General features: G+C 45.0%; 1 protein-coding gene across 1 annotated transcript; it reads left to right on the top strand.

Annotated features, from left to right (window-relative positions):
• The first annotated feature begins 1221 nt into the window (after positions 1 to 1221).
• On the top strand, positions 1222 to 27492 carry LOC310777129 (solute carrier family 25 member 36-A-like). The gene is made up of 7 exons (XM_083637392.1): positions 1222 to 1372; positions 7798 to 7962; positions 12055 to 12132; positions 17401 to 17501; positions 21297 to 21363; positions 21650 to 21939; positions 24388 to 27492. The coding sequence occupies exons 1-7, from the start codon at positions 1332 to 1334 to the stop codon at positions 24579 to 24581; spliced, it is 936 nt and encodes a 311-aa protein (XP_083493518.1). The 5' UTR covers positions 1222 to 1331; the 3' UTR covers positions 24582 to 27492.

The following is a 27492-nucleotide window of genomic DNA, read 5'->3' as shown; positions in this document are numbered from 1 at the left end:
AATAAATTTAAAATCAGATTTTCTGATCTGATCTGATCTGATTTATTTATTTATTTTTTGTAAATGCACAATATGCAGTATAAGCATAGTTGATGGAGTTCATCTAATTTGGAGAAGGTGGATGCAAATGGTGGTTACTGGTTTTCCTCTGAAAAGTCATATTTCAAAGTACCACGTTTTATGTTAAAGGGACAGTTCACCCCCAAATCTAAAATAAACAAATTTTCCTCTTGGGGATGAAAGTAGGCTACTGGTTTAATTTTAAACATTGATAAAATTCCTGGCGGTTGTATTACATTTCACATTTTCATTATTATTAAAATCGTGTTTGATTACAGTGCTTTGAAAAACGCAGCAAATGCTGTCTGCCTGTATTTTGATTTAGGCATGTACTGTACCTTTAATTGGTTTCTCTGGATATATAGTCTTTCGGAGCCCGGATAGCTCAGTCGGTAGAGCATCAGACTTTTAATCTGAGGGTCCAGGGTTCAAGTCCCTGTTCGGGCGACAGTGCTTTTCGCGGTGGACAGTACTGATTCCACGCGAATTGTCCATGGCATGAGCAGAACGACGAACCTGCTCCCCGCTCCGACCATCGATATAATAATAAAAATAGCATCTATTCTAGGCTAGTGGCTCCGACCTGCTTGGTGTGTCACGTGAATGCCAGTGTATGCAAAAGATAACCACAATCAGTCAAAACAATGTTTTGATTCTGTGTTTTGACTCTTCGGCAATACATCATCATCCCATGGGCCATACATCAGCACGCATTACTGTTTAGACTGCATCCTATTCATGCTCTCTGCCCTTCAAAATAAAAGCTCTATCACGTGAACAAGTAGTGACAGGGCGGGTTAAAGGCATAGTGAAACACATTAGCCAATCACCGTCTCTGTTTTGCGGCTTCCCATTCGACGACAACATTGCGATGTGACCCACAGGCTCGCAGAGAGGCACGGCGAGCTAACGTGAATGAGGCCGAGGCGCTGCTGGGCACAGTCACTGTTATTAACTGCAACACTGGGACTATTCACCAGCATCACACACACGCACACTATGGCGAAGCATCCTGTTTTACAAGGAGGAGACGCAGATCTGCCGCTCTGACTGAGCTTTATATCGGAAAAGAGTTAGCTTTCGAAGCTAACGTTAGCTAGATAGCTAGCTGTTACATGTCCTCGTTTTTTTCCTCCTGGCAACTGACCTCCACCACCACAACACATTGGTGATTGAGTAACATTTGCTTGCTAGCTTGGGGTGATAATTCACATTTCCTTGACGTCAGCCCCCTGTGGTACCTAATGGACGGCTCCTGAATATGATCCATAATGAGTCAAAGAGATACCCTGGTTCATCTGTTTGCTGGAGGGTGAGTATAACAGATAGCTTACATGCAAGAGCTGAGCTAGCTAGCTGTGCGGAAACGTTCAGGGTTCATGTTAGCTCGTTGCTGGGCTGGCCAAGGTAACGTTACACATGTAATGGTCATGGAAGGTCTGTATCCATGATTTTTGGATTTACGCTAGGTTAGCTGCTTATGTTACGCGGAACAAAAAGCAAGTGACAGAGGTCAGCTAACCAATCCTGTCCGTGCATGTGCACCCGCACTAGCTTGTTTTGTTCAATGTCACAAGTTGCAACGGCATTTCAACGAATAAATGAGTTGGTTGGCCAATAATATATATAAGGTTACACCCGTTTTACCCCCAAAGACTCAAGGTCACCAGCCTGCTCAGTTAACTGTAAGATAATGACGTTACAGCCCCTGTACAATGTTTAGAAACTAAAGGCAAAGCATGCGACCAAAGTGTACCAACGCAGGTGCGCCTGTAACTGATGCAACAGCTCATAACTGGATTTGTCACCGAATGCAGTCTAGCCTATCTCTCTGTACTTGTGTGCCAGCTCTGGGTGCAAAATCGATAAAAGGAACTGTTTCGCCAAAGTTGTATTCATGCCATTCTGCAACAGTGCGTGGGAAGTACCCTCATGATGCCCCCTCGTTCAAGAGCTCTATCTAATTTTTTGCTGGAAGGTGCTCTGCAGCCTCTTAAACAGGTGGAATCCAATGCCTGTGTTTTTGGCAGGCCCATTGCAAAATTAAGATGTTTTTGAATGATTTGATGATGGGATCGAATCATGCCGTCCTGCCTCAGACAGACTTTCCAGTCAGTGAGTTGAGAGGATAAGGCTTACTGTAATTAAGCTATGTCATCTGAGGGCAACTGAGCACTTAACCTTGCCATTGTTTACAACTGACATGCATGTAATTTTAAGCTCTTCACATTCTCTTTTTTATTTCGTATTCCACAGTGTGGCTGCATTGGTGAAGGATTAACATTCAACAGTATATGTCTTGACAATGGAAATGGCTTGACAATGATAACACAAATATAATATATTGTAGGTCTGGTTTTATGAGCCTCAACCTGGGCACCAAGAGTATCAGTCTGACGACTAATATGACTCTGGGACAGACGGCCGATATATCAGGGCTTCTTTCATGGTTGACTTGCCTATACCAAGGTCCTTTTGAACAATACATATTGTGATCTGACCCGGTGGCTTGTAATTATACTTCTCTGCTCTCAGACATATAGGCAGGGCTTAAAATTCACTTTGCAAACTAGGGGGGAATTCCCCCCTTATGTTCTTCAGATAGGGGGGATTTATAGATTTTCGGGGGGATCTATAGACTTTAAGGGGGATTTTTTTCAGGCGATATAACCGACAAATACAAGTCAAGTCAAGTTTATTTATATAGCCCTAATTCACAAGCATGTCTCAGAGGGCTTCACAGAAAGTATGTCTAGCTGATTCTAGCTGACACAACAGTAACAAGAATATACAGAATAAAGATAACATTTGAACAATTGATAATATAGAAAATATAGAAATGAAGAGAGAGCAGAGGAGAGAGCAGGAGAAGGGGGAAGAGCAGGGGGAATGTGAGAGAGTGATGGGGTGGGGAGGGAATGGGAGATGTTGGAGGGTATAGGAGGTGGGGAAGGAGCAAGAGGAGAGAGCAGGAGAGGGGAAGGGGGGGGTGTGGGGGAGAAGAGAGCAGGGGGAGGGAGGAGGTGGGGAGAGAATGAGAAATATAGACGCACATCTTGCAAACGGACATATGTCAATTTCTTAGCAACCAAACTATGCCTAATTTAATTGGCTGCAAGCCTTTAGTAGTGAGTCCTTTTGCCAAATAAGCACATGTTCACATATAGAGCTTATGGGTGCCTTGTTTTAGGGAAGAGTGGGTGCCATGCTTTGAATAGTGGCGAAATACTAAGAGCATGGGTGCCATGCTTTAAATAGTGGCAGAATATTGGAGGGGATAGAGTGGGTGCCATGCTTTGGAGTAGAATGTGTACTATGCTTTAGAGTAGTGGGGGAAGGGGGGAAGAGGAAGAACACGGGAAGAGGAGAGAGCAGGAGAGTGGAGGAGGGAGGGAGAGCGGGGGATGTGAGGGAGGAGAGGGGAGGTGGGGAGAAAATAGGAAATGTGGAGGAGGAGAGAACAGAGGAGGAGAGATGAGGGTGCAGGGGAGGGAGAGCCAGGGCAGAGGTAGGGTCTAGGGTTGGGGGAGGGGAGGGAGTAGGATACGGGCCCGGATTAGGGCGAGGGTGGGGAGAAATGGGAAATGTGGAGGAGGAGAGAACAGAGAAGGAGAGGTGGGAGGGTGCAGGGGAGGGAGAGCAGGGGGAATGTGAGAGGGAGGAGAGGACAGAGAGGAGGAGAGAACAGAGAAGGAGAGGTGGGAGGGTGCAGGGGAAGGAGAGCAGGGGGAATGTGAGAGAGGGGAGAGGACAGAGAGGAGGAGAGAACAGAGAAGGAGAGGTGGGAGGGTACAGGGGAGGCAGAGCAGGGGGAATGTGAGAGGGAGGAGGTGGGGAGGAAATGGGAAATGTGGAGGAGGAGGGAACAGAGAAGGAGAGATGGGAGGGTGCAGGGGAGGGAGAGCCAGGGTAGAGGTAGGGTCTAGGGTTGGGGGAGGGGGTAGGATACGGGCCCGTATTAGGGCGAGGGTGGGGAGAAAATGGGAAATGTGGAGGAGGAGAGAACAGAGAAGGAGAGGTGGGAGGGTGCAGGGGAAGGAGAGCAGGGGGAATGTGAGAGAGGGGAGAGGACAGAGAGGAGGAGAGAACAGAGAAGGAGAGGTGGGAGGGTGCAGGGGAAGGAGAGCAGGGGGAATGTGAGAGAGGGGAGAGGACAGAGAGGAGGAGAGAACAGAGAAGGAGAGGTGGGAGGGTGCAGGGGAGGGAGAGCAGGGGGAATGTGAGAGGGAGGAGGTGGGGAGAAAATGGGAAATGTGGAGGAGGAGGGAACAGAGAAGGAGAGGTGGGAGGGTGCAGGGGAGGGAGAGCCAGGGTAGAGGTAGGGTCTAGGGTTGGGGGAGGGAGTAGGATACGGGCCCGGATTAGGGCGAGGGTGGGGAGAAAATGGGAAATGTGGAGGAGGAGAGAACAGAGAAGGTGGGAGGGTGGGAGGGTGCAGGGGAGGGAGAGCAGGGGGAATGTGAGAGAGGGGAGAGGACAGAGAAGGAGAGGTGGGAGGGTGCAGGGGAAGGAGAGCAGGGGGAATGTGAGAGAGGGGAGAGGACAGAGAGGAGGAGAGAACAGAGAAGGAGAGGTGGGAGGGTGCAGGGGAAGGAGAGCAGGGGGAATGTGAGAGAGGGGAGAGCAGGAAGTGGCAGGGATTCAGGAAAATAGGGGAGAAGAGGAGAAGGAGCAGAGGGGGGGAGAAGGAGGAGAGAGCAGGAGAAGGGAGGGGGGGGGTGGGATGTGGGGGAGGAAAGAGCATGGAAAGAGAGGAGGTGGGGGGGGGGGGAGTGGGAAATGTGGGAGAGGGGAGAACAGGAAGGGGGAAGAAGCGGGGGAAGGGGGAAAGAGAAAGAGGGGGGGGGGGGGGAGAAGATCAGACAACTGACTACTCTAAGCATTAACCAGAGCTAACTGGGACATAGTATCTAGCTAATCTACAGCCTAATCTGGCCTATCCTACTCTGCTCTAGTCTGATCTTTGCCTGAACACTATAACAGGTCAGCCTTAGGCTGTAGCTAATCTATCGCCTACCTAAGCTGTTCTAAACCAACCGGCAGCCCTCGACCAGTGATGAAGAGCACCGATGCCCCCCGCCCCGGCCCCCGCCCACATAAGGCGTGGGAGAGAAGGCCAGGCCGGGACACAGCGGCGTCCCCTCACCCCCAGTGAACGCAAGAAAACCTTTCCACCATATGGTGGCAATCCACACATGGATCGCCACATGGATTGCCTCAGTGACTTGGCTGAGGAGGAACCTTGTGAGGTCGTTGTGCTATAGGGGCCCATTGCTGCGGCCCGGGCGGACCCAGCCCCCACGCGACCCGCTCCCCCAGCCCCCAGCCACCAGCATAGTGACTGAGAACAGGTCTGAGAGCAGGCCACGCGGGGGACGGGCCCACCCAGGCCACAGCAACGGACCCCCATCCGGGGACTCCCCTCCGAGACAGGCCGAGAGATGCCGGGCTAAACCATGTACAGACTTTCCGATAATGAAACTCTGTAAATGGTTTATTATGGAAATAAAATTTACAAGAGAACAGAAAATTGAAAATGTAAAAAGGAGTCCAACAGAAGGGATATAAAAATGTAGTTTTTAAATTATCCTAAGATCAGGGAAGGGAGTTGAAAATCTAAAAAGTAGAGTCCAAAAAGAAATAGAAAATGTAGTCTTTAAGTGTTTGTAGGTTTAGAGAATACTAGTTAATTAGCTAGGTGAAAATACCTGCTTCTCCTGTCCAATAAGCGATAATACTGTAATTTCACATTTTTGTATTTAAAAAAGGAAGTAGTTTATGCACACCTGAGTCTAAATTACTATGGCTTTTATCATGTTTTTTCTGCAGACTAAGCCATAGGCTTTTGGTTCTATGAAAGCCTTTATTCTTTGTATTGAGTGATACACTCTACTAAAACACTAATATATTATATCAGAAGTGTTCCTTGTTTTGTGTTCACAATAGTGATGTCAGTTAGATTTGGTTAGGTCAGAGCTATGGAATATTAAATCATCCATCTTTGCTCACTACATCTGCCTTTCTTACTGTCATTACTGGCAACTAAACCTGTTCGAATTTTGCATTGGGGAGAGTTCTATTGAAGTGACTATAAACCATCTGTGTGTCGTTTCACTTTTTATTGAAAATGCTTCCACCAGATTTTCACGGCTGCTTTATGAGAAATGTAATTTGACTGGCACTCGGCATAAGGAGGATTAACGTTTTAACATCATTATCGATATCAGATTCTTCATCGTCAATAACGTAACACTAAACATCACTGACAGTGACGTTACTCGGTGTTGACGTTTCAACTAGAAGTGCCTTGTTGTCCAACTTGTCCTGTTTGTCCTTGTTTGTTTTTTCGGAGCAGGTCCCCCTTCTGAGGACGTACAGTGTAGTTTTCCTTTATAACCAGCGATCTATCATGTTTGCAAGCAGCTGTATCCACAGAGAAATCAGCAGAGGAGCGTTGATGTCGCGAGCGGACTGAGGGACGTGAAATTTTTTCCCCCATCATGGCGAAGGCATGACCCGCCCCTCTCTGCCTCTGATTGGCCTAGTGTCAAACGTTCATCCAATCACATTCGCTTGGCTATCTTGCATCTCTTTCTACAGTCTGTGCTCAGAGACTCAGTGGGTCAGACAGACAGCCGTTTCGCTTGCTAAGCACCGTTCCGCACAAACATAGATCTGCGCAAACCATTGCGGGATTACTCCTCCTTTATAAATTGAAAATATGCGGGAATTCAGGAAAATGTGAGGGATTCCCACGATCCCGCGCCGAATTTTAAGCCCTGATATAGGGTAGCCTGCCTCTGCCAAAACTATGTTGACAGGACTTATCTCTCACAACTGCCGCCCATCTCTAGTATTGATTGAAAATGAACCCTAACTGAAGATAACCATTGTTGTGCTGCTCACTCTTTTGACAGCTTGTAAGCAATCACACTACCTGTTATTATGATCCAGGACCAGAACAGGGCACTTCCCTGAGATGATCCATCGCAAACTGAAACCCTTGATATAGCACATTGCTGCTAAAGGGCTCCTTAGAACAACATAGGCTATGATCGGATTTAATCATTTTAACTCGATTGTTACCTGCAAATACAAGTTGAACAGTTAGTTTTATTCTTTTGCAGCAGGTACCAGAGGGTGGGGTTTGACACAGTACACAGGCCAATAAAATGAGCAACAGAGCATCCAATCAATTTATGTGTTTGACAAGTTGACAACTAAACCCAAAACACTGAAGCAAAGACAGTCATTACTGTATTTGCAGCTAGTATTATACTCTGTCTGACGGATATGTGAACTGAAATGCATGAATGTATGGGTTTGGGATATGGTGAGGCGCTGAACAGAAGCTGACTGACTGTGACTCCCTAGGAAACACAAAGCATTCCTGACTGGCTCTCTGTTCCCTTCCCACACTGTGCTATTCCACATCTGCATGCCAGGGATCTTTAGAATTCCACAAACCACACCATTGGCTAATTGTTTTGCATTTGGAATTGGCGCTTTGCACACCTATGACCATCCGGACGGGCAAAACATTTTCTGCTGACGTCGAGGAAGAAGAGCACACACAAATTCAGTCAGTTGAGAAATGGAGATGGTTGTCTGCTAACGCTCTCGCCCCATCTTCTCCCCACCTCCCACTTTACCGCCCCCATCTCCCACTTCACCGCTCTTCCCTCTGGAACACATTTCCTCTCCTCTCCCCACCTCCTCCACCTCTGTCTCTGCCAGGTGTGGGGGAACGGTAGGCGCCATATTGACCTGTCCGCTGGAAGTAGTGAAGACCCGTCTGCAGTCATCCACCATCACCCTCTATGTGTCTGAGGTTCAGCTCAGTACCGTCAACGGGGCCAGTGTGGCCCGCATGTCCCCGCCGGGCCCCCTGCACTGCCTCAAGTGGGTGTTCAACATTGATCACATTGCCGGTCACTTATAGCAGACTTACAACTAGGACTGTCGTGTTGAAAGATTTCCCCCCTGCGATGATTTAGGATGGCTCAACGTGTATGTGACAACTGTCAACAATACAGAAACAATAGAGTATTAAACGAGCAGTGTTGCCAACTATTTTCCAAGGAAATTAGTTCAGAAAGTCCATAGAAGTCGCCAGATGATGTCACGTGATAATTAGCATATCAATATATAAGGCTGCACAGCCTGAATGTGTTATCAGAATCAGAATCAGAATCAGAAAGACTTTAATGATCCCCGGGGGGAAATTGGGACAAGTTACAATTGCTCGTTCACATAACACACATAGCATAAAATAAAATACACAGTAGTAATGCGATAGTAAAATAAGCAGAATAAGAAGAAAGAACACAACATAGCATGGAATAAACAGTATAAACAGTAAACAGTATTAAATGCGATAGGAGCAAAATAGTGGAGTACGTCTAAGTAAGCAAATACGTAGAGTGCACACCGTGGCGTAGTCCGTTTTAATATCAAGTGCTGACTCCGCCCACGCGGGGCTGTTTCGGCGTACACTGTGCCTATGCTGTGTGTAGGAAGCTCTGTGGTCATCAGGCCTCTCTGGATTATTAGACAAGCTAGTAGAGAAAACCAGCATCAGCCATACGCCAAATGCTTTGGGATTCCACACATTAACGTTGCTCCCCTTGGTCAGAAAAAGATGACAGATTTGTCGCTCCTCGCTTTTGAGAAATAAAGACTCCAGGAGGTCTGAAAAAGACGCTAATGCGGAAAACATGCTACAATGTCAGGCTCGGCATGGAGCCTTGCCGACGGCAGCTAGACCCCTATATACTCAAACAGCAGCTTGACGAGGGGTCACACGGGAGTCCCCAGCAAAATGAGTAAATTGTGTGATTTCACTAGGATTTAAATGACTAGAAGTTAGCACAAGGAGATAATCTAGTGCATATACTTAGTAATAGCTTTCACTCTCTCCTGTTATCTCCCAATCTACATTGCACTGTTCGCGTCAACTGCGTCGAGTCACATTTTCTGGGAGCCAGCTGCGCCAGTAGGCTCGCCGGCCATGGCGCATACGGCGCAGGCTTTGATGCTGTAGCATGTTTTCCGTTCAAGTCGAGTGACAAAGTCGGGAAGTTGGCAACACTGAAAACAAGAAGTTAGTGCCTAGCCTCATGAGAAACTGTAAACATAGGATGGCTGTGGCATTTTGCATGTCTGTAGTCTGGTATTGCAATATTGCAGTTATAATAATAATAGTTATAATAATAATATTAATAAAAGTTATAATATTGCAACAGCCGTACCTATAACTACCATGTCTCCCATGTGTCACTATCTTCTGGCCACATATAGCAAAGCCATACGCTATAGCCTTTTACTATACACCATACTCATTAGTGCCTATGGTTAGATTTCATTCAGCATTTATAGCTGATGGTTATTATTATTGCATTATTTTGCAGACTGAAAAGGTATAGTGACTGAAGCGCAGACATTTGCTTGGTTGTAAACGGCACATAACCATTTGGGTTTGCAAAGTTGCAACCAAAATGGGTGGGGCTATTCTTGGTGTGCAGCCCAGCTAATGGGTCCTCCTCCCTGCCCTCACAGGGAGGTTTGGCTGCAGAGTCGTGGCTCCTTCAGCAGAACCATATTGTTGTTGTTGTTGTTGTCGTTTGGTCCGGTTGATGTCCCCCTGTCTTCAGCAGAACCATGTTGTTATCATTTGGTCCGCTTGATGTCCCCCTGTCTTCAGCAGAACCATGTTGTTGTAGCCGTTTGGTCCGGTTGATGTCCCCCTGTCTTCAGCAGAACCATGTTGTTGTTATCATTTGGTCCGCTTGATGTCCCCCTGTCTTCAGCAGAACCATGTTGTTGTAGCCGTTTGGTCCGGTTGATGTCCCCCTGTCTTCAGCAGAACCATGTTGTTGTAGCCGTTTGGTCCGGTTGATGTCCCCCTGTCTTCAGCAGAACCATGTTGTTGTAGCCGTTTGGTCCGGTTGATGTCCCCCTGTCTTCAGCAGAACCATGTTGTTGTAGCCGTTTGGTCCGGTTGATGTCCCCCTGTCTTCAGCAGAACCATGTTGTTGTAGCCGTTTGGTCCGGTTGATGTCCCCCTGTCTTCAGCAGAACCATGTTGTTGTAGCCGTTTGGTCCGGTTGATGTCCCCCTGTCCTCAGCAGAACCATGTTGTTGTTGTCGTCATGTTGTCCGCTTGATGTCCCTCTGTCTTCAGCAGAACCATGTTGTTGTTGTCGTCATGTTGTCCGCTTGATGTCCCTCTGTCTTCAGCAGAACCATGTTGTTGTTGTCGTCATGTTGTCCGCTTGATGACCCCCTGTCTTCAGCAGAACCATGTTGTTGTAGCCGTTTGGTCCGGTTGATGTCCCCCTGTTCTCAGCAGAACCATGTTGTTGTTGTCGTCATGTTGTCCGCTTGATGTCCCTCTGTCTTCAGCAGAACCATGTTGTTGTTGTCGTCATGTTGTCCGCTTGATGACCCCCTGTCTTCAGCAGAACCATGTTGTTGTTGTCGTCATGTTGTCCGCTTGATGTCCCGCTGACTTCAGCAGAACCATGTTGTTGTAGCCGTTTGGTCCGGTTGATGTCCCCCTGTTCTCAGCAGAACCATGTTGTTGTTGTCGTCATGTTGTCCGCTTGATGTCCCGCTGACTTCAGCAGAACCATGTTGTTGTTGCTGTTTGGTCCGGTTGATGTCCCCCTGTCCTCAGCAGAACCATGTTGTTGTTTTCATTTGGTTCGCTTGATGTCCCTCTGTCTTCAGCAGAACCATGTTGTTGTTGTTGTCATTTGGTCCACTTGATGTCCCCCTGTCTTCAGCAGAACCATGTTGTTGTTGCCGTTTGGTCCGGTTGATGTCCCCCTGTCCTCAGCAGAACCATGTTGTTGTTGCCGTTTGGTCCAGTTGATGTCCCCCTGTCCTCAGCAGAACCATGTTGTTGTTGTCCTTCTTCAGCAGAACCATGTTGTTGTTGTCCTTCTTCAGCAGAACCATGTTGTTGTTGTCCTTCTTCAGCAGAACCACAACTCCACAACTACTTACCCATAGGGGAAGCTGCACACAGCACACGCATCGGTCCCTTTAGCCAAGCAAGACATTTCACGAGAGGTCCAACTGCAGTTAGCATACACTTGTTTTTCTTGTGAGGTTTTAGCCCCAACCATGAGTTTGTTCTGACAGGCCTTTTCCTATTCTGTGTCCACTTGCGCAACTGCCCCTTTTAATTTGTTAACATTTCCAGTTGTGATGTTGGAGGAAATCTGAGCCACTCCATGAAGAAGAGGTTATGTCAGGACTGCTCCAAGTCTCTGGAAAAAGAGTGTGTTTGGTGGCACCATGCCTCTCCTCAAATTCACAGATTGAATCAGATATTCTGAGGTGCCAGGTCACTCTGGCAGCAGAAGTGAATTTTCTTCACTGTTTGGTTAGGACTCACTCTCCCGGCCATCCTTCGGCTTATTGAACTGTCAGATCAGATGACATCTTCTATCTACCACAGTTTGCCACATATCTGTTTTTTGAAAACAGTAATTATTATTATTTTATTTTATTTTTGTACTCCATAAACTAACCCCTGGCTGAAGTAGAGAACCACATGTCTTCTACATTCCTTGTAAACTGGCTATAGATATGCATGTGTCTGTCTTTATTTGTGCAATCTGGTCTGTTATGCAAGGCATGATGCCTACGCCATATTTAGGATAAGCCTACTTTTGTTTGCACATAGTTTGAAATGGCTACAAATGTGATAAAGATCATGTTTTAATGCAAACCTATTGTTTAGGGGGGAGGGAGGAGAATGCATGCATTGATTATATGTTTTGGAATTTCAACAGTATCAGACACAAGCTGACATTTGAATACAAGTAGAAAAATGCTTATCTGACAAGAATGAATAGCTACCTTTCACTTCATTGTCCTTGGAAAGATGCTGTGAGGTGATTCACTTATGTGGGATGGAGTGTTGGTATCGCTCGAGTATTAGAGTAATAATGTGTATTTTGTGTGTTGTTGTTGTTTTTCCAGGTTGATCTTGGAGAAAGAAGGACCTCGCTCTCTCTTCAGGGGCTTGGGGCCTACCTTAGTGGGCGTGGCACCTTCCAGGTAGGCTGACCCCTGCCACTTAACTCATTGAGTGCCATGGACGTCTTTCGACGTCCAATTAAATAGTGACGTAGAGTGCCACGGACGTCTTTCGACGTCCAATGCGTTTTTTGACGGTGGGACGTCGATCAAAGCCTTCCGCATTTCCTGTACAACTATTGTAGCTATTGGAGGTCTATAACCTATTTTACAGAACCCTTAGGTGGCGACAGTGCTCTCCAGGTTAACAGAAAGGCAGAGAAAAACAGAGAATAAGTCGTTGGGGAAACGGAAATCGCATCGCATCCGTATGCATCGATATGCATGAAGCGTTTTAACGTTAGATGTGCCCGCAACAGCCAATCTGCTCCCACAATTGAGCTCCTCCGCTGCGACAGCCCATTCGCATGATCAGCCGTGGAGTTATTATTCTCAACTGGAAGCATAGGAGCTGGTGACAAGCACACGCGGAAGGCTGTAAAAAAGCTGGATGTCCCTTCACCCTTCACAGTGCAGAGCAAATTCAGCAGAGAGCCACCTCCCATACAGGAGGAGTCTGCAGTTGAGGCGGGGCGGGGCGGGGCGGGGGGGGGGGGGGGCACGCAGAGCAGCACACAACACTGACCCAGACAGACCCAGGCAGCAGGACAGGGTTGGCAAACGCAAGCCAGAATATCCGATGCCCACCAGCAGCAAATCAAGAAAGCAAAGAAGCTGCAACCAGCAGCGCACGCAGGGGCCAGCGCTGCTGGTTGCAGCTAAAAATATTATTCTGCCAAACAAAATTCCCTGGCCTTCACTGTTTTATTGAAGGAAATTATTTTTGAGGTGTGACTACATCAGAAAATTAGCTTCAGAGTCAGTGATGTGTTTGAAATGTTTAATTTCACAAAAGGGCCATTATCTCAGCTTCTAGAAAAAAACTGCTCTTTTTTGTTAAATCAAGCTATCTTCTCCGGCTGATAACTAAAGAACGGAAAATGATATCAATAAACCTGTTTTTGCTGATGATAGAAAAGAGTCTCATCGTTCTTTTTGCGTGTTCATTGTTTACATAGTAATATCACACAATATTCTGTGGGCCTCGAGAAATCACTGAAAAAAGCTCTGAAACTCTGGCACTGGGAGCGTCCATTCTCCAAAAGTGGCTGGCACTCAATGAGTTAAAACACAGCCTCTTCATCACACCCTTAGCGTTGTCTACCTCCCTTGACTATGGGCTGAAAGGCTACCAAGCATTCATTTTGCAATGAGGGTAGTTAGGTGTTAGCAAGGATGTCTCAACGTACAGTAACATGAGAGATTTTTGCTATCATAAACAAGTACTGTCTATTTTATTGTTTTATTTATTTCTGTTTTTGCCATAATTCAGAAAAGCTGTGTGAAGTCACTCTCGCCATCTGCCATTGGCACACATAGGACAACTCAACTGGCCAGTGGCCTGCCTCATAAAGCCAGTTCAATATAGTCAGTCTATCTTTGCCTACCTCACAAAGCCAGTTCAACATAGTCAGTCTATCTACCTCACAAAGCCAGTTCAACATAGTCAGTCTATCTGCCTCACAAAGCCAGTTCAATATACTCAGTCTATCTGCCTCACAAAGCCAGTTCAATATAGTCAGTCAGGAAATATGTAAGCATGCAACTAGAATATAAAAAGTAGCAATACAATACAATTTTAATATTTAGAAACTATTCATTAGAAATTAGAAATATATCAAAAATATTTAGAGTTAGAGTACTTGGACCTAACATTTTAACCCACTTCATTTCTTACCCTGATGTCCTTTAATTATCAATACATTTAATAATAGGTACTAATATTTTCATAGGAGTTGTAGTAGTAGTAGTAGTAGCAGCAGCAGCAGCAGCAGTATATAGCATTATTAACAGTAGTAGTAGTATTTGGACTACTTGAAAAGAACAGTGAAATATAAGTGTTGCTGCCTTGGGAGGAATGCTGGAGGAAATTTGCAAATAGTGTAAATTCTTATCACTGCCCGTCAGTGTTTATTCTTCTCATTGATACAACATTGCGTCTTCACACTTGAGGCTGTGAAAAGCTTTCATATTCATAAAGTCCACCTCACGCTGCCCAGGGCTGTGGTGATGGAGTATGTGCAGTCTGTTGCATCAATCACTGTTGGAAATCCTATGAAGAGAGGATTTCAGCACGCTTAATATGCAGGCCTAAATTTAATTCACTATTTATAACGGTGGTCAACTAAGCTACCTGCTGCCTGTTAGAAACCCTTTAATATAGCCAGAGTGAGCCAATGTGCTTGAAATGCTCTAAACAGTTGACTGTACCTGACTATTCTACATGTGTCTGTATTGTCTACAATCGGTATGCCTGACTATTGTCAACTGTAGTCTCTTACTGCATGTCTGTACTGTAGACATTCAGCCTGCATGATTGTCTTTTTATCTTATGTTGACTGTACTTTTTCATGATATGTTTGTATTTTCTATGTTCAGGACCCTAGGGAGACTAGAGCCTCTAGTCTCCCTAGGGTCCTGAACATAGAAAACATAGTGTCTGCTTTGAATTCCTTAGTTTTAGCTATGCAGTGTTCTAAGCAGACTGGATGGCATGCAGCAGATAATAGAACGCTCATCCATAAGAGACTTGAGACTTGACTCGGACTTGAGCTCAAAGACTTGAGACTTGACTTGGACTTGAGCTCAAAGACTTGAGACTTGACTTTCGACTTGCAAGAAATGACTTGTGAGCATCTCTGACTAGAAGTACATCTGTGTGCTTCTAATGGGGATCATTAAATAAACTAAAACGAAACATGACTGTATTATATCTGATGTAGTCTGACTCACCGGAAGCAGGCAGTGGGGATAAGCGCTGCCATTGGCTCCGACCAGTTCAGTTGAAACGAAGGGAAATCCCTTCCCGCTCCCTGCGTGTCGCTCTCAAATGCCGCCTCCGCTGTGAAACAACAAACAACGCTAGCTAAGAAGCTAGCAGACCTACACGAGATTTGGATTGTGCAATAAAGCAGGCCTGCTGAGTGAGAGAGGAGCCAGACTCTCTCCTGCACTGGTACAGCGTGAAACAGAGATTTTATGAGTTAATGTAATAAATATTATATCTCTGATATAATAAATCATCAGAGAAAGCAAAGTGGTTCTACCGGTCTCTAAACATAGTCACTTGGCTAACAGCCCTTCTTATTATTCAATCGTCGTACTGTTCTTTTTATTACTTGTCAGAATGAAATATTTCTGTTCATATCGGGATCCTGTAGGAATGGTGAGTGGTGACTCCATGTTTCCAGAGAGCTGATTGGTGACGAGGCAAGCTTTAGAATAGATAGATAGAGAGTGAGAGAGTACTTTATTTATCCCCGGAGGGAAATTCTTGCATTCCAGCAGCAGTAACACCAATGACAGTTACATAACATACTTATATCAAAAACACACAAAGAAAGAACACGCAAAGGTAGGTGTCAGTGAACAAAATAGAGGATGCATGAACTAATGTGGCCTAAATGAATGTTGGAGATGAGGTTATACATAGATAGACGCTGAGAAGCTTCTATTTTGGTGACAGTACGCCTACTGTACACTCCCCCCAAAAAGTGACACAGTATCCTGTATGGTACATTAATGTCATGGCACACCTTGAGTTGTTTATGTAAAAATAAGCAAAACTAGATAACTGTGTTCACTTACCCACACGTTATGCCTGCTGTGTCGTGAGCTTAACCTGTTGCAGAGCAGGTTAGCACCAAAGTGCAGCATAGGTTACCATGGTGAACAACCCCGGTTAAAAAAGTGAGCTACCTTGATGAGACCGAAAAGCCAGGGTTTTAAGCCCAAAGAGGATTCACTAAGCTGGCTGCATGAGACAGGCTCTGTTCTGCTGAAGTCTCTCTGTGTATCTACTAGATATCACACATTACCTAACTATGGCATCACTCACTAATCTCTGATTTAATTAACATTTAATGTGCACACACATTGACTCAATACGAAGTGTACTTGACTCAGTTAAGGGCACATGGGCTTAGCTGGAATTAGATAACGTCGTTATCAGGTCTCTGTGTGACCGCTGGCCTAAGCAGAGGTTTTAATGCAGTTACATAAGGCGGTCACTCTGAAGGATCAAACATGATGGAACCAGGAGTTTCTCAATGTCCGCGCTAAGTGGATCAGAGCAGCACAGCTAACACAGCCAGTTAAGCTTGAGCTGGATGGAGCGGAAAGAGTTGCGTTAAGTGACGCTAGCCTAGCGTGCTAAATTGCAGCTAACGATAATTGCCTCCGATGGTAATGATAGGGGCAAAATGGCGGCTAATGGCCAAGGGCAGTGGCTAATGCTGCAGCAAGCAGGTGCTAGTGCTAAGCATATGTAGAGTGTTTTGTTGACATCTGGTGTGACGACATGCTGATGTAGGGCTGAAGGTTTTGCGCCACCTGGGCATCCTGAAGCGTGACGCGTGGTTGTACAAACTAATCAGACTCACAGTCACCAGTGCTAAAAGCACTGCTAAAAGAGGGAACAGCAAAAGCAGCAAAGCCACTTGTATTCAGACTTGATTATGAAAATGGTAACTTTGACCTATTACTTAGTAGGGATGTCACGATACTCTAATTTCTACATCGATACAGATACCCAGGAAAATATCGATACTCAATACAATTTTCGATAACTTGCGGGAAGGGGGGGATGACGACACATCAAGAAGCATAAAAATAAAGTTAGACAGATGGACGGACAGATGCACAATTCTCCATAATCTAGGCCTGATCAAACTTTGAATTTAGACAGCAGATTAGCCCTGCTCTAGCCATCAGAACACGTTTAGCTTGTTGAAGCAACAGATACCCGCCAATGATAGGGAGGGAACAATCTGTGATTTTTCATTCAAAGAAAGCACTGATGGTATCGAAACTGTTGCAAATGAGTATTGTATCATTTTCAAATTTTCAGTATTGAAACTTTTCGATACTATCAATACTTTTGACAACCCTATTACTTCGTGAAAACAAGTTAAGACCTATTCTTTCATACTTAACTAATACTGAATAGCTTCTTTGTCCAATTAGGCCTGATACACCAACACTCAGTCCTGCTGTTTCTGCTCTTGGTTGACAGTTTTATTTGTTAATGTGTAATTAATGAGCTACATTGCTGCTGGAGGCACACTGTTGTTTTTTGCATTAGAAAAGTGAAACGAGTCACCTGCTATGCACCAAAGAGAAGAGGTGGCATGTTACTATTTTGTTTGCAACATTGTGACATTTACTTATCCTTCCTTTCACCTCTCACAGAGCCATTTATTTCGCTGCGTACTCCACTGCCAAAGAGAGGCTGAATGGCGTTCTGGAGCCCGACTCCACGCAAGTGCACATGGTCTCTGCTGGAATGGCAGGTATGTTTCAGACAACAGATTGACCAGCTACACCACACCTGCTTCTTTCAGCTCCAGCACGCTAGCCAGAAATGCCAGCGGAATGGACCTGCTTCAGAGCTGGACGTTCGTTTTTTTTCCCAATGTTTTATTTAAAAAATGTCTAAACGGTACACAAACAAAACACACGAACAGGCTCGAACAGAGAAAAAAACAAAAACATTATTAACATTCAATATTACAATGTGGTGCTACAAGTGGTGCTTATGTACTTATAAGAGATATTGTCCAAAGGATCCCACGCAAGGGGTCCACGAGCAACTAGCCAGGCGAGTCACCTGTCACCCCTGACCTCATCAAGGTAGGCCAGGAACGGGTCCCAGATGGCTGAGAATTTTTTTAGTGAATTGGTCCTCAGGAACCTAAGTCTCTCCATCCATATAACCGAGGTCATGTCCGTCAACCACATTTGAAAAGAAGGTGAAGAGGGGGATTTCCATTCCTTCAGGATGAGTTACTTGGCAACAGTTGTCCGAGCTGGACGTTAATTAAGACGAAAAATGGTATTAGGTGGTTTTAGAACTTCAAAGCTAATTATGTTTAAATATCCAATTTAATTTGTGCTAGCTTTGTGTTGCCTGCCTCTACCCCACACATCCATTATAGGGTTAGGCTTTTGGCATGTATGTGAGGCTTCTATCAGCCTTTGCTATCATTTTCATGCCTTTCCTGTTAGTAAGCAGGCAATGACAGAACTGGTTTGTGTTGTGTTTGATGGAAAGGATCTGTCTTTACAAAAAAAAATTCAAATCTAAAGTACACAACCCTGCACACCCCATAGACCCCGTGTACTAAAAAAAAACAAGCTTATCCTGTCTGCTCCACCCTTTGCCCGAGATGGATGTCAAGTTTATCAATTTTAAGCCATCTTAACACATTCACTGCCAGCCGTTTTTTTTTTTACTGTAGGTAGGTTCTGCCAGAGGTTTTTTTTGAGGATTCTGGCTCATCTTTCAAGACCCGAGGATTCTTTTCTGCTAAGATTTTGTGAACACACAATATCTCAAAATAACTAATAGAATGTGTGCTTTCTCTGTCTAAAAGAGTTAGTTTGTAGAGGTAGTAGTTATGTAAGCATTAGCAGTTGAATACAGCATGGTTTCAGCGTCTGAAAAGTTATTTTGAGATAAACGGCTTTTTGTGAAATTCGATAGAACAGTCACTTTAACCATTCATTTTTGGCATCAGTAAGACGTCAGACATCTAAACAATAGTTTTGAACAGTAATTTCCTCCATAACAGCAGGAAACACCCCTTTCCTTCAAACTCCTCCCTCCGTGTGTGTTCTTCTTGGCTGCAGCGAGCGTGTCTGTAACCTCGCGTCACCAGCTCACTGCTTTGCTGCTGCTGTGCCTGTCTGCCTGTCTGCCTGGCGGCCGCTGTGCAAGTCTGGATCGGCTCGCTCGTTTCTTGTGGTTTGTGTTGAGAGCTTTGATGAAGCTTTTGCGATTCTGGTCTTATTTATGCTGCGTGTTTCAAAGTGTGTTCCACCCGTAATCTATTATGCAAATTTGCAATCCCGCACCGCCAGCAATCAGCGCGAAAACGAAAGCGTTTTCCCCCATCCATTTTCATGAGAATGGCTTCCTCACACATGCTTTTTGCTTGCCTTCCTCTAGTCTGGGAGAGCACTGTCGCCACTTAGTGGGTCCGTGGAATGGGTTGTACACGTTCGCTGGCTTCAATATTTTTATAGGAGACGTGGGGAGCGTTGATCCACGTCCCACCGTCAAATTTTTTTTTTTTTTTTTAAGCCGAGATAACTCGTCATTGGCAGTGAACCGTTGGATTCTGTAAGCCGAGATATCTCGTCAATGGCAGTGAACATGTTAAGTGCTTACACATTAAAGTGCCAATATTAAATACACCTTCATTATTCTCTCGTGCTCTGTATGTCAGTGGCAGCCTGCAGGTCACTTTCCTTTTTAGATTAGACTGTGTCACTCGGATCCTCTTGTGAATGCTCTGTTACAATGTAGGTCAGGTAACCTACTCCTCCAATGGTTGGTCTATGTGTGGGTGAGTGTGAATCTGAGGGGTTTGTGTTGACACTTTGAGCATAGCATGACTCAGACCTTCCAGCAGTCCAGTCAAGGTCAGGGTTTGTCAGCACACTCTGCATCGCCCTCAAGTGGCCATCCGCATATTCTGCAGCAATGTGAGGCCAGACTGGGCTGAACTGAATTTGCTCTGTTCTGAGCTTGATGAGGCGTGGACAGGCCAGCGAGAAGCCTCCTCGGCTCAACAAAGGCACGTAGAAACAGGATACAGACAGCAGAGTATACGGATGGCTTCTGTCATGGCTAACAATGGACTTTAAGTCAGTAAGAAGATGACCCCTGAGCTAAAACAGACACAGATATTATTAGAGTTTGCATTCACACATACTCGCATGTGCAAACCTACGCTGGCATGCTTATGGAGGAGAAACATTGTGACCACAGATATTTCCTAAGCAATCAATCCTTGGTGTTTTGTTTTTTTGTTTTGTTTTTGTGTTTTTTGAAAAAATGATGTCCGTTTTTTTTCTTCTGAATAACACGTTCTCAGCTGTTATTCTGCAGTCACGTCTCTGGGCTGCTTAGTGAGGGATGGTCATTTCAAAAGGGTGAATCTGCCGAGTTGAATCCATCACTGTCAAAAGAGATGGAGGGAGTGAGTGTGACCTCACCCATTGGTTTGTGGACTTCCGTTTTGAAGCCTCGACTTTGGCATTCTGGCCGATGCCATCTTGGTTGGAGACCAGGGGTTTCCCACACAATGCCACCTGCTACTGGTCTGTGATCGGCAAGTTGCGTGATCAATGGACAGGACGACCTGTCTATTTGACTCTAAAACAGCTGAGTTATTATATTTAAAAAAACGTGTTCAGTTCAGTTGTCACGAGCTATATGTATATTAGTTATAAAGACCAAAACCATTTTTTGAACCAGGCTGTAAATGTGTGTATTTTAGCTGTAAACTCTGACATTTTAACATGGGGGTGAATGGGGATTGGAGGAGCCAGCCTCAAGTGACCATCCGAGGAACTTCGTTTTTTTTGCATTTCCGCATTGGCCTCAATGCGACCAACTGAGACTGCCCCCTTGCTTAAAACCTATGGATGGTGGGTGGGGAAGTTAGTCAGAGGCATGCCGGTCAGAGTGCTACTGTACACACAAGCCTCTGTCTGTTTTAGGCTTTTACTCGACCATAGCTTTCTTCTCGCAGGGGCGTGAGACCCCCGCAACACCAGGGGGCTCTAGCTGCATCTGTGAGGAGTTAAGGAGTACTCACCACAGATCTGTGCTTCTGTTATTTCTCTCCATCCTCCGTTTGTCTCTCAACATTCCAGCACTCATTTCACATGTAGTCTGGTCATTGGATAAGACGATAAGATTTTTACGGCTGTGTTTTACTGCTGTGACATACTATATTTTGGCATTCAGGCTCTCCCTTAGTGTACACAGGGCATAGTTTATAGTGGAGCTAGTGCTCTCTCTCCCTCCCTCCCTCCCTCTCTCTCTCTCTAAGCTCTCTGATCTTTGACTCTTTACATCACATGTAAGCTTAAAAAATATTCCATTTTCAACTCGTGTCCCGTCATCAACATGAATGCAGCATAAAGATTCAGAACCTTCACGTATCTCGTCCAGAGCGTTAGTTTGTCGACAGTCTTTGTTGTGCCACTGGCAGCGTAATAATTTAGCTGATAGTATTTCTAGCTTTTCTCCTTTAATTCAGCAAGTGCTTGATCCTGTGTGTGTTTCTCCACAGGGTTCACAGCCATCACAGCCACCAACCCAATATGGCTCATAAAGACTCGTCTACAGCTGGAGACCAGGTAAACATCACGACAAACTGACCAGGGTGTGAGCTATATCAACTGACTTTCCCCATCAGAGGCTCAAATAGATGTCTTATTATGAAAATCCTTTTATACGACCACACAGGAATTTCAGAATATTCCTAATTTAATTCAATAACGTGACAAATATAATATGAGCATCTGACCTTCTATGGAATGCTTTGTAGGTCCCAACCTCGTGGAAGTTGGATTTAAAAATGGCCAGCAAGTTGGTTTCTCCTTTTCACTTCCACCCTTTTGCTTCCTTATTGTATTTTCTCAGGAATCGAGGGGAGCGCAGGATGAGTGCGTTTGAGTGCGTGCGGCGGGTGTACCAGGCAGACGGCCTACGCGGCTTCTACAGGGGCATGTCTGCATCCTACGCCGGCATCTCAGAGACTGTGATTCACTTTGTGATCTATGAAAGCATCAAGCGGCGCCTCCTGGAGGCCAAGGCTGCACAGCACATGGACGAGGAAGAGGAGGCCTCCAAAGATGCGTCGGACTTTGTGGGGATGATGCTTGCCGCCGCCACCTCCAAGACCTGTGCCACAACCATCGCGTATCCTCATGGTGAGAGCAAAGGCTTCTAGCTGCAGGGGAAGGCAACAACTGACGTTTTCTTTTGTATAGTGTCGGATTGTACACATCTCCGTACCTTTTAGCAAAGAAATGGCACAATTAGAATCTGAGTTCAACGTGTTAATACAAGGAGTTTCATATTTGAAAAGCCTTCACAGACAGTCTCTCATCTCTGAGTATCCCAGAGTACAGGAACTCTTGACCGTCTGTAGACTGGTTCACCCTGTTAATATTTATCAAGAGTAATTATTTTATCAGACTTCAGTGCAGAAGCAGTGCCGATCTAAAAAGTATGATGGAAGCAAAAATAACATCTTAAAGTCTTAAAACAATGTAACACTGTTAACAAAACAGCAACGCCACGGTAAGGTTGAGATATCTCCACAGTGATGATGACAGTGGGAAAATGTTCCGTGATCTAAATCATTAATGGTGTTAAACAAAGAGTACCACCTGCTTATTGATGGAGCTGCAATTTTGCACCGACATTCAAGAATCATACAAGGAGAAATCATCATACAAGAGGCAGAGACCAACTCCTCCATCGACGGCAGCTTCCATAGACCAGAATACCATGCAGCCACAAGACGTGGTGTTTTGAGTAAGGGGCGCGACCAGAGACCTTTAATAGATAGAGACACCCCACTCCAGGCTCCGCCAATAATAATAATAAATTGTACTCTTCCGGTCTCCTAAATGGGCGTGGTCAGACAGCTTGTGATTGGCTGGCTGTCAATGGTATGAAACTTCATTGGCTGACCAGTCTCCTAAGTGGGCGTGGCAGTGGCGAAACCTACGTCCATTTACAGGCGTAAATGGATACAGGAAGTGACTGGAAGTTGGGGTGTCTATCTATATTAAATGTCTGGCGCGACTGTCACTTTTCCTCACCTGGAAAAACCATTGCTCTCTTGCTCTTAAGCCCCAAACGCACTGGGAGCGTCAGACGCTCGCGTTTTGAAGTCCACCCATTGTTTTAAACGGCCGAACACGCACCAAGAGCATTCCGTATTCCGAACCTGTTTCGATTTTGGAGCGTCAAATGAGGTTCCAGCAGCGACCAAAGCGCTCTGAGCTCCCCCCCCCATCCCTCTCTGCCCACTTCCATCCCCGTCTGTCTCGATATGCTCCTCAAACAAATCTCACAGCAGTTTAAATACAGCAAGCATGTCAATACGCTACACTATAGCAAGACAAAGTGAGAATAATGTTCTAAACGCATCGGCTAGCAAAATATAGCCTATCCCTGGATGTCATGATGAGATTAGATTGGTGAAAGTTTGGACAGAATGATTGCATCATTTTCTCCCGCAGTGCTGCCTTTTTTTCTCCCCCTCTGCACGGCAGACAGGTAGGATGATCCAACAGCCTCTGAATGACAGGGGCTCAAATCTATGGTATAACACGTTTTTTTTCATCTGTCATTGTGCCTGCCTACATATAAAGTAGTGGCCTTTACCCCCAAATACAGATTCTTCTGTCATTCTGTGGTGTATACCAGTGGTTCTCAAATGGGGGTCCGCGGACCCCCAGGGGTCCGTGGCACTTTGCCAGGGGGTCCGCGAAAACTTTTCAAGTAAAAAAAAAAAAAAAAACTTTTTTTTTATTTTTTTTATTTTTATTTTTTATTAAAAAGAAAATGCTACATGTTACTTGTTCCTTCTCAAACTACTTCCTACATGGTGCTAGTCTATCAAAATATCTTGGCTGTCATTGATTGTGTTGCATAGTGGTTTTCTGGACTGTTGACAAATTGTGATATTGTAAGTCGCTTTGGACAAAACAAAAGCATCTGCTAAATGCGTAATGTAAATGTAATGTAATAAAAAAAAAATATATATATTTTTTTTTGCAAAATCTTCATAGTTCAACGAAAATAGTTTATGCTTTAAATCTAAAATGGTTCATGGATTACATTCTAATAACAAACCTATCAAATTAAAAGTCAAGCACGTTACCGTGGAAACAATTAAGCTTAGCCCAAAATCACAAATCAGAATGAGGGGGTCCCCGGTATATTTTCTATCTTGTAAGGGGTCCTTGGCTGAAAAACATTTGAGAACCTCTGGTGTATACATTTCAGATCTGATGCTTGCAGTGTGCTATAGGGGCAGAAATTGTTTCGCTCCCTGTGCGTTTCGGCCTTTAGTAAACTATTGCTGTTGCTTTCTCTACCTACCTACACATAAGAACCCACAGTTGAATGAGTCATCTTCACACCTGCTCTTTCTATGTTGTCAAAAGGCTTTTTGAGCAGTGTAGGAAATCATTCACTCAGGTCAAAGTAGACGAGGCAGGTTGAGGGAAAGTGGATACCCTAAAAAGTACCTAACTCCTGAAATGCGTTGTCCATCACAGATTGTGGATATGTAACGGTGTCAGAGTAGCAGTGGGTGGACTCCAGCTTTTAACCCGTCCATATCCTCTTGTTCCCTGCAGAAGTGATTCGCACCAGGCTACGCGAGGAGGGCACCAAGTATCGCACCTTCTTCCAGACTCTAACGACAGTGCCCAAAGAGGAGGGCTACCGCGCCCTGTACCGTGGCCTCACCACCCACTTGGTACGGCAGATCCCCAACACCGCCATCATGATGTGCACCTACGAGCTGGTAGTCTACCTCCTGAACGGTTAAACCTCCACCCAGCGTCCCCCCTTTTTAGAGAGTACATGTAACCCCGCCCCGATGCGGAGAAGGACACAGAGAGAGAGAGAGAGACTGAACGCCACCAGCACAGCGGATCCCCCTCAGCAGAAGAGGACGGAGACGGCGTCCTCACCCACCTATCTTTTGTCTTAGCGTTCCCGAGTGGTTGTTTTTAAATGAGGTGGGGGTTTCGGTTTCGTCTCCCGAGGGACACGGCACAAGGGACAGGGATCGGTTAGGGTCTTCGCGTTGATTCGGAGATCTGGTTTTAGCAGCGGTGGCGAATTGGTCGAAATTCCACTCTGTTTTACTCCCTCGCATTCTCTCTTGAGTTCTCATAGATACGTTACTTGTGCAAAACACATTGAAGAGAGCAAAGTGATATTTAAAGCCTCTAACAAGACTAATAATGAAAGAGAAGCAATCCTACTTCTACCTGGTGGATAGAAGGACCTCTCCAACAGAGGGTTTTGTGAGCCTATTTTTCTTTCTTCTTCTTTTTTCTTTTGTTACTATTGCGCAGCATTCCCTGCATCTCTCACAGTACCATTCGAGACCCAAACTGTGAAGTGAACCAGAATCGTGGTGGTTAACCACGACAAATATCTGACATGGCCGGTGAGCTTAGTGTGAAAGGTGGAGCCAGCTGTGCTCTAGGCTTGCTGAGTGTGAATGAATAGAGGACACGGGTGGGAGGCAGGGAGGTGTAAAATGTGAACAGAACAGAGATGCACAACAGCTGTCGAGGAAGGTGGAGTTTTGGTCGAGTCGTACACTGGTATTGGGTGATTTGCACTTTTACATATTGTGAACACACACACTCACCTAAGGGTCTTCGGCAGAGCTAACCTGCGAGGCATAGCCGGTCTCGATATCCGGACAATGTGGGGGGCGTTTACATGCATTTACAGTTCCTTGACACTAAAATATATACGTGAAACCCTTCTATATGAGGTCTTCGTGAATATCTGCTTTCTGATATATCCAGCAAGAAGGCGACATGAAGACATGTCCTCTGGAACTCTAGTGGGTGTGTGTTTGTGTTAACAATGTGTCGAGGAATAGTTCTGACAACCGGTAAGAAGCCACCAAATTCAACCTGAACATAAACCATTCGAACTACTGGAATGTAAAGAAACATGAGGAGTAACCTTACTAAAGACAACTAAGTGAAACACTGACCAATGTTGTGAATAATGAAGAAATTAACTGAATAAATTATCAAACAAAAAAATAACACATTTTAACAAAATGGTAATATTGATAGCTATATTCAATAACTGTCTACACAAGATGTGACTGTTGCAAATATTTTCAGGATTTTCTTTTTTTGGGGGGAGGGGGGACTGTTAGTAGTTTCCCCTCATCAAACAACGGTGTTGTTTTTAATATGCACTTTTCCATTGCTCTCTCAAATTCTCTTGTCTATTTGTTTCTTAGTCGTAGAATCTGGGCTGGTTTCACAGGCGACAGTCCTCTGTTGAGTTTACTGTGGAGGTCGTCTTGTACACTTTAGCCAGCGTGTTCGGGAAGTGGCTAGTAGGAATCTGCTCTTTTTTTTATATAAGCGCACATGCATGAAATGCAGACCGGAAAAAGACAAATCCTATTTTGCCCGATTCCCTCGCCTCATTCAGTAGAGGATGTCTGGTTATAAAATTGTGTTTTTTGAGAAAACGGAATCAGCGCATTTCAAACCGCTTTCAAAAGATGAACCCGTTTTTGTTCTGTTTGTTGTTTTTTTGGACTGTTTTTGTTTTTGTATGTTGGAAAGATGCTTGCTCTCTGCTTTGGCCTCCGTATATATTTTTTTCTTTTCTTTCTCAGCTTTTTTTTTTGTTTTTTGTTTTTTGGTATGTTATGTTCAAACCAGTGTTTTGTTGTCACCTCATCCAGCCTTGTAACCATGGAGATGAACTTACCTACTGACCTTTCCCCCGCTCACGTGACCCGAGGACTAAGAGCCCTTTTCTGGCCTGTGTTTGCATCATTGTATGCATTTTAACCACGAGCCACCACCTTAAAAGGGCACGACTTCGCCATTCAATGCTAACACAAACAAACGTCCCTAACAGCCCGAGCTATTTTAACTCCTGTTGATAACGTATCTAAATATTCACTGCTAATTAGGTCAGAGTGCTGATGTGCGGTGTAAAGCATTCCCGCCTCGTGTTGTGGAGGGGAAGGGTATATCTCAGCATACGCAGCTTAACTATGCTTACTCTCTCAGTGCCATCTTACTTGAGACGTAAAGATTGTGTGTCTCCAAACAGGCTCAAGACGCTATCGAGGATTCCAGTGAAATCTCACTGTGAACTCTGCATTTACACAACACACATGAAGGATGCATTATAGCCTCATTTTAGAGTAATTATCAGAGATGTGCGGACGGTTATAGACCATACCACCGACACACCGAAATACACAATGTAGTAGTGCTTTAAAGTTTAGATCACAGTGCCGGCTCCACCCCCATGGGATTTGGATGCAGGATCTGATGAATGCAAGTCAACGCAAATAGTGTGGAGTCATTTGTGCCTAGCCTGCTTTGGCTGCGTCTCTCCACTTACATGCCTCTCTTTTCCTCTTGTATCAGTTTGTCTTGTTTGTCAGACAAAGCATTATTCACTGCCTCGTATGGTTATTCTGTTTGTCCCCAGATGTTTGCAGAGCATATATTTACGCGTTTATTTTTGCGTGCTTGCTTGCAACCATGTCATTTCTCGTCTTGTTTTCTATGTGTGTACAAAACCATAGGCATATGCACTTGGTTGAATAGCCACAAACAGTGTTTTTATTGGACTTTTCTTTTTTTTATTTGTTGCGTGTTCCTGCCCCATCTCCATGTGGTCATTGATGAAGCCTGCTGTCTGTCAGCGTGGCTCAGTCTATGCATTCT

This window comes from Poromitra crassiceps, assembly GCF_964638095.1.
Source record: "Poromitra crassiceps genome assembly, chromosome: 5".
Taxonomy (NCBI): domain Eukaryota; kingdom Metazoa; phylum Chordata; class Actinopteri; order Beryciformes; family Melamphaidae; genus Poromitra; species Poromitra crassiceps.
Note: the sequence above shows the minus strand (reverse complement) of the source record. Positions and strands in the feature narration are given on the sequence as shown.

Bases quoted from the DNA above. Each gene is read 5' to 3' on its own strand.
- LOC310777129 (XM_083637392.1), top strand. From the start codon at position 1,332: ATGAGTCAAAGAGATACCCTGGTTCATCTGTTTGCTGGAGG. The intron at 12,133-17,400 runs GTAGGCTGACCC...CACCTCTCACAG, and splicing joins GTGGGCGTGGCACCTTCCAG to AGCCATTTATTTCGCTGCGT. The intron at 21,940-24,387 runs GTGAGAGCAAAG...TGTTCCCTGCAG, and splicing joins AACCATCGCGTATCCTCATG to AAGTGATTCGCACCAGGCTA.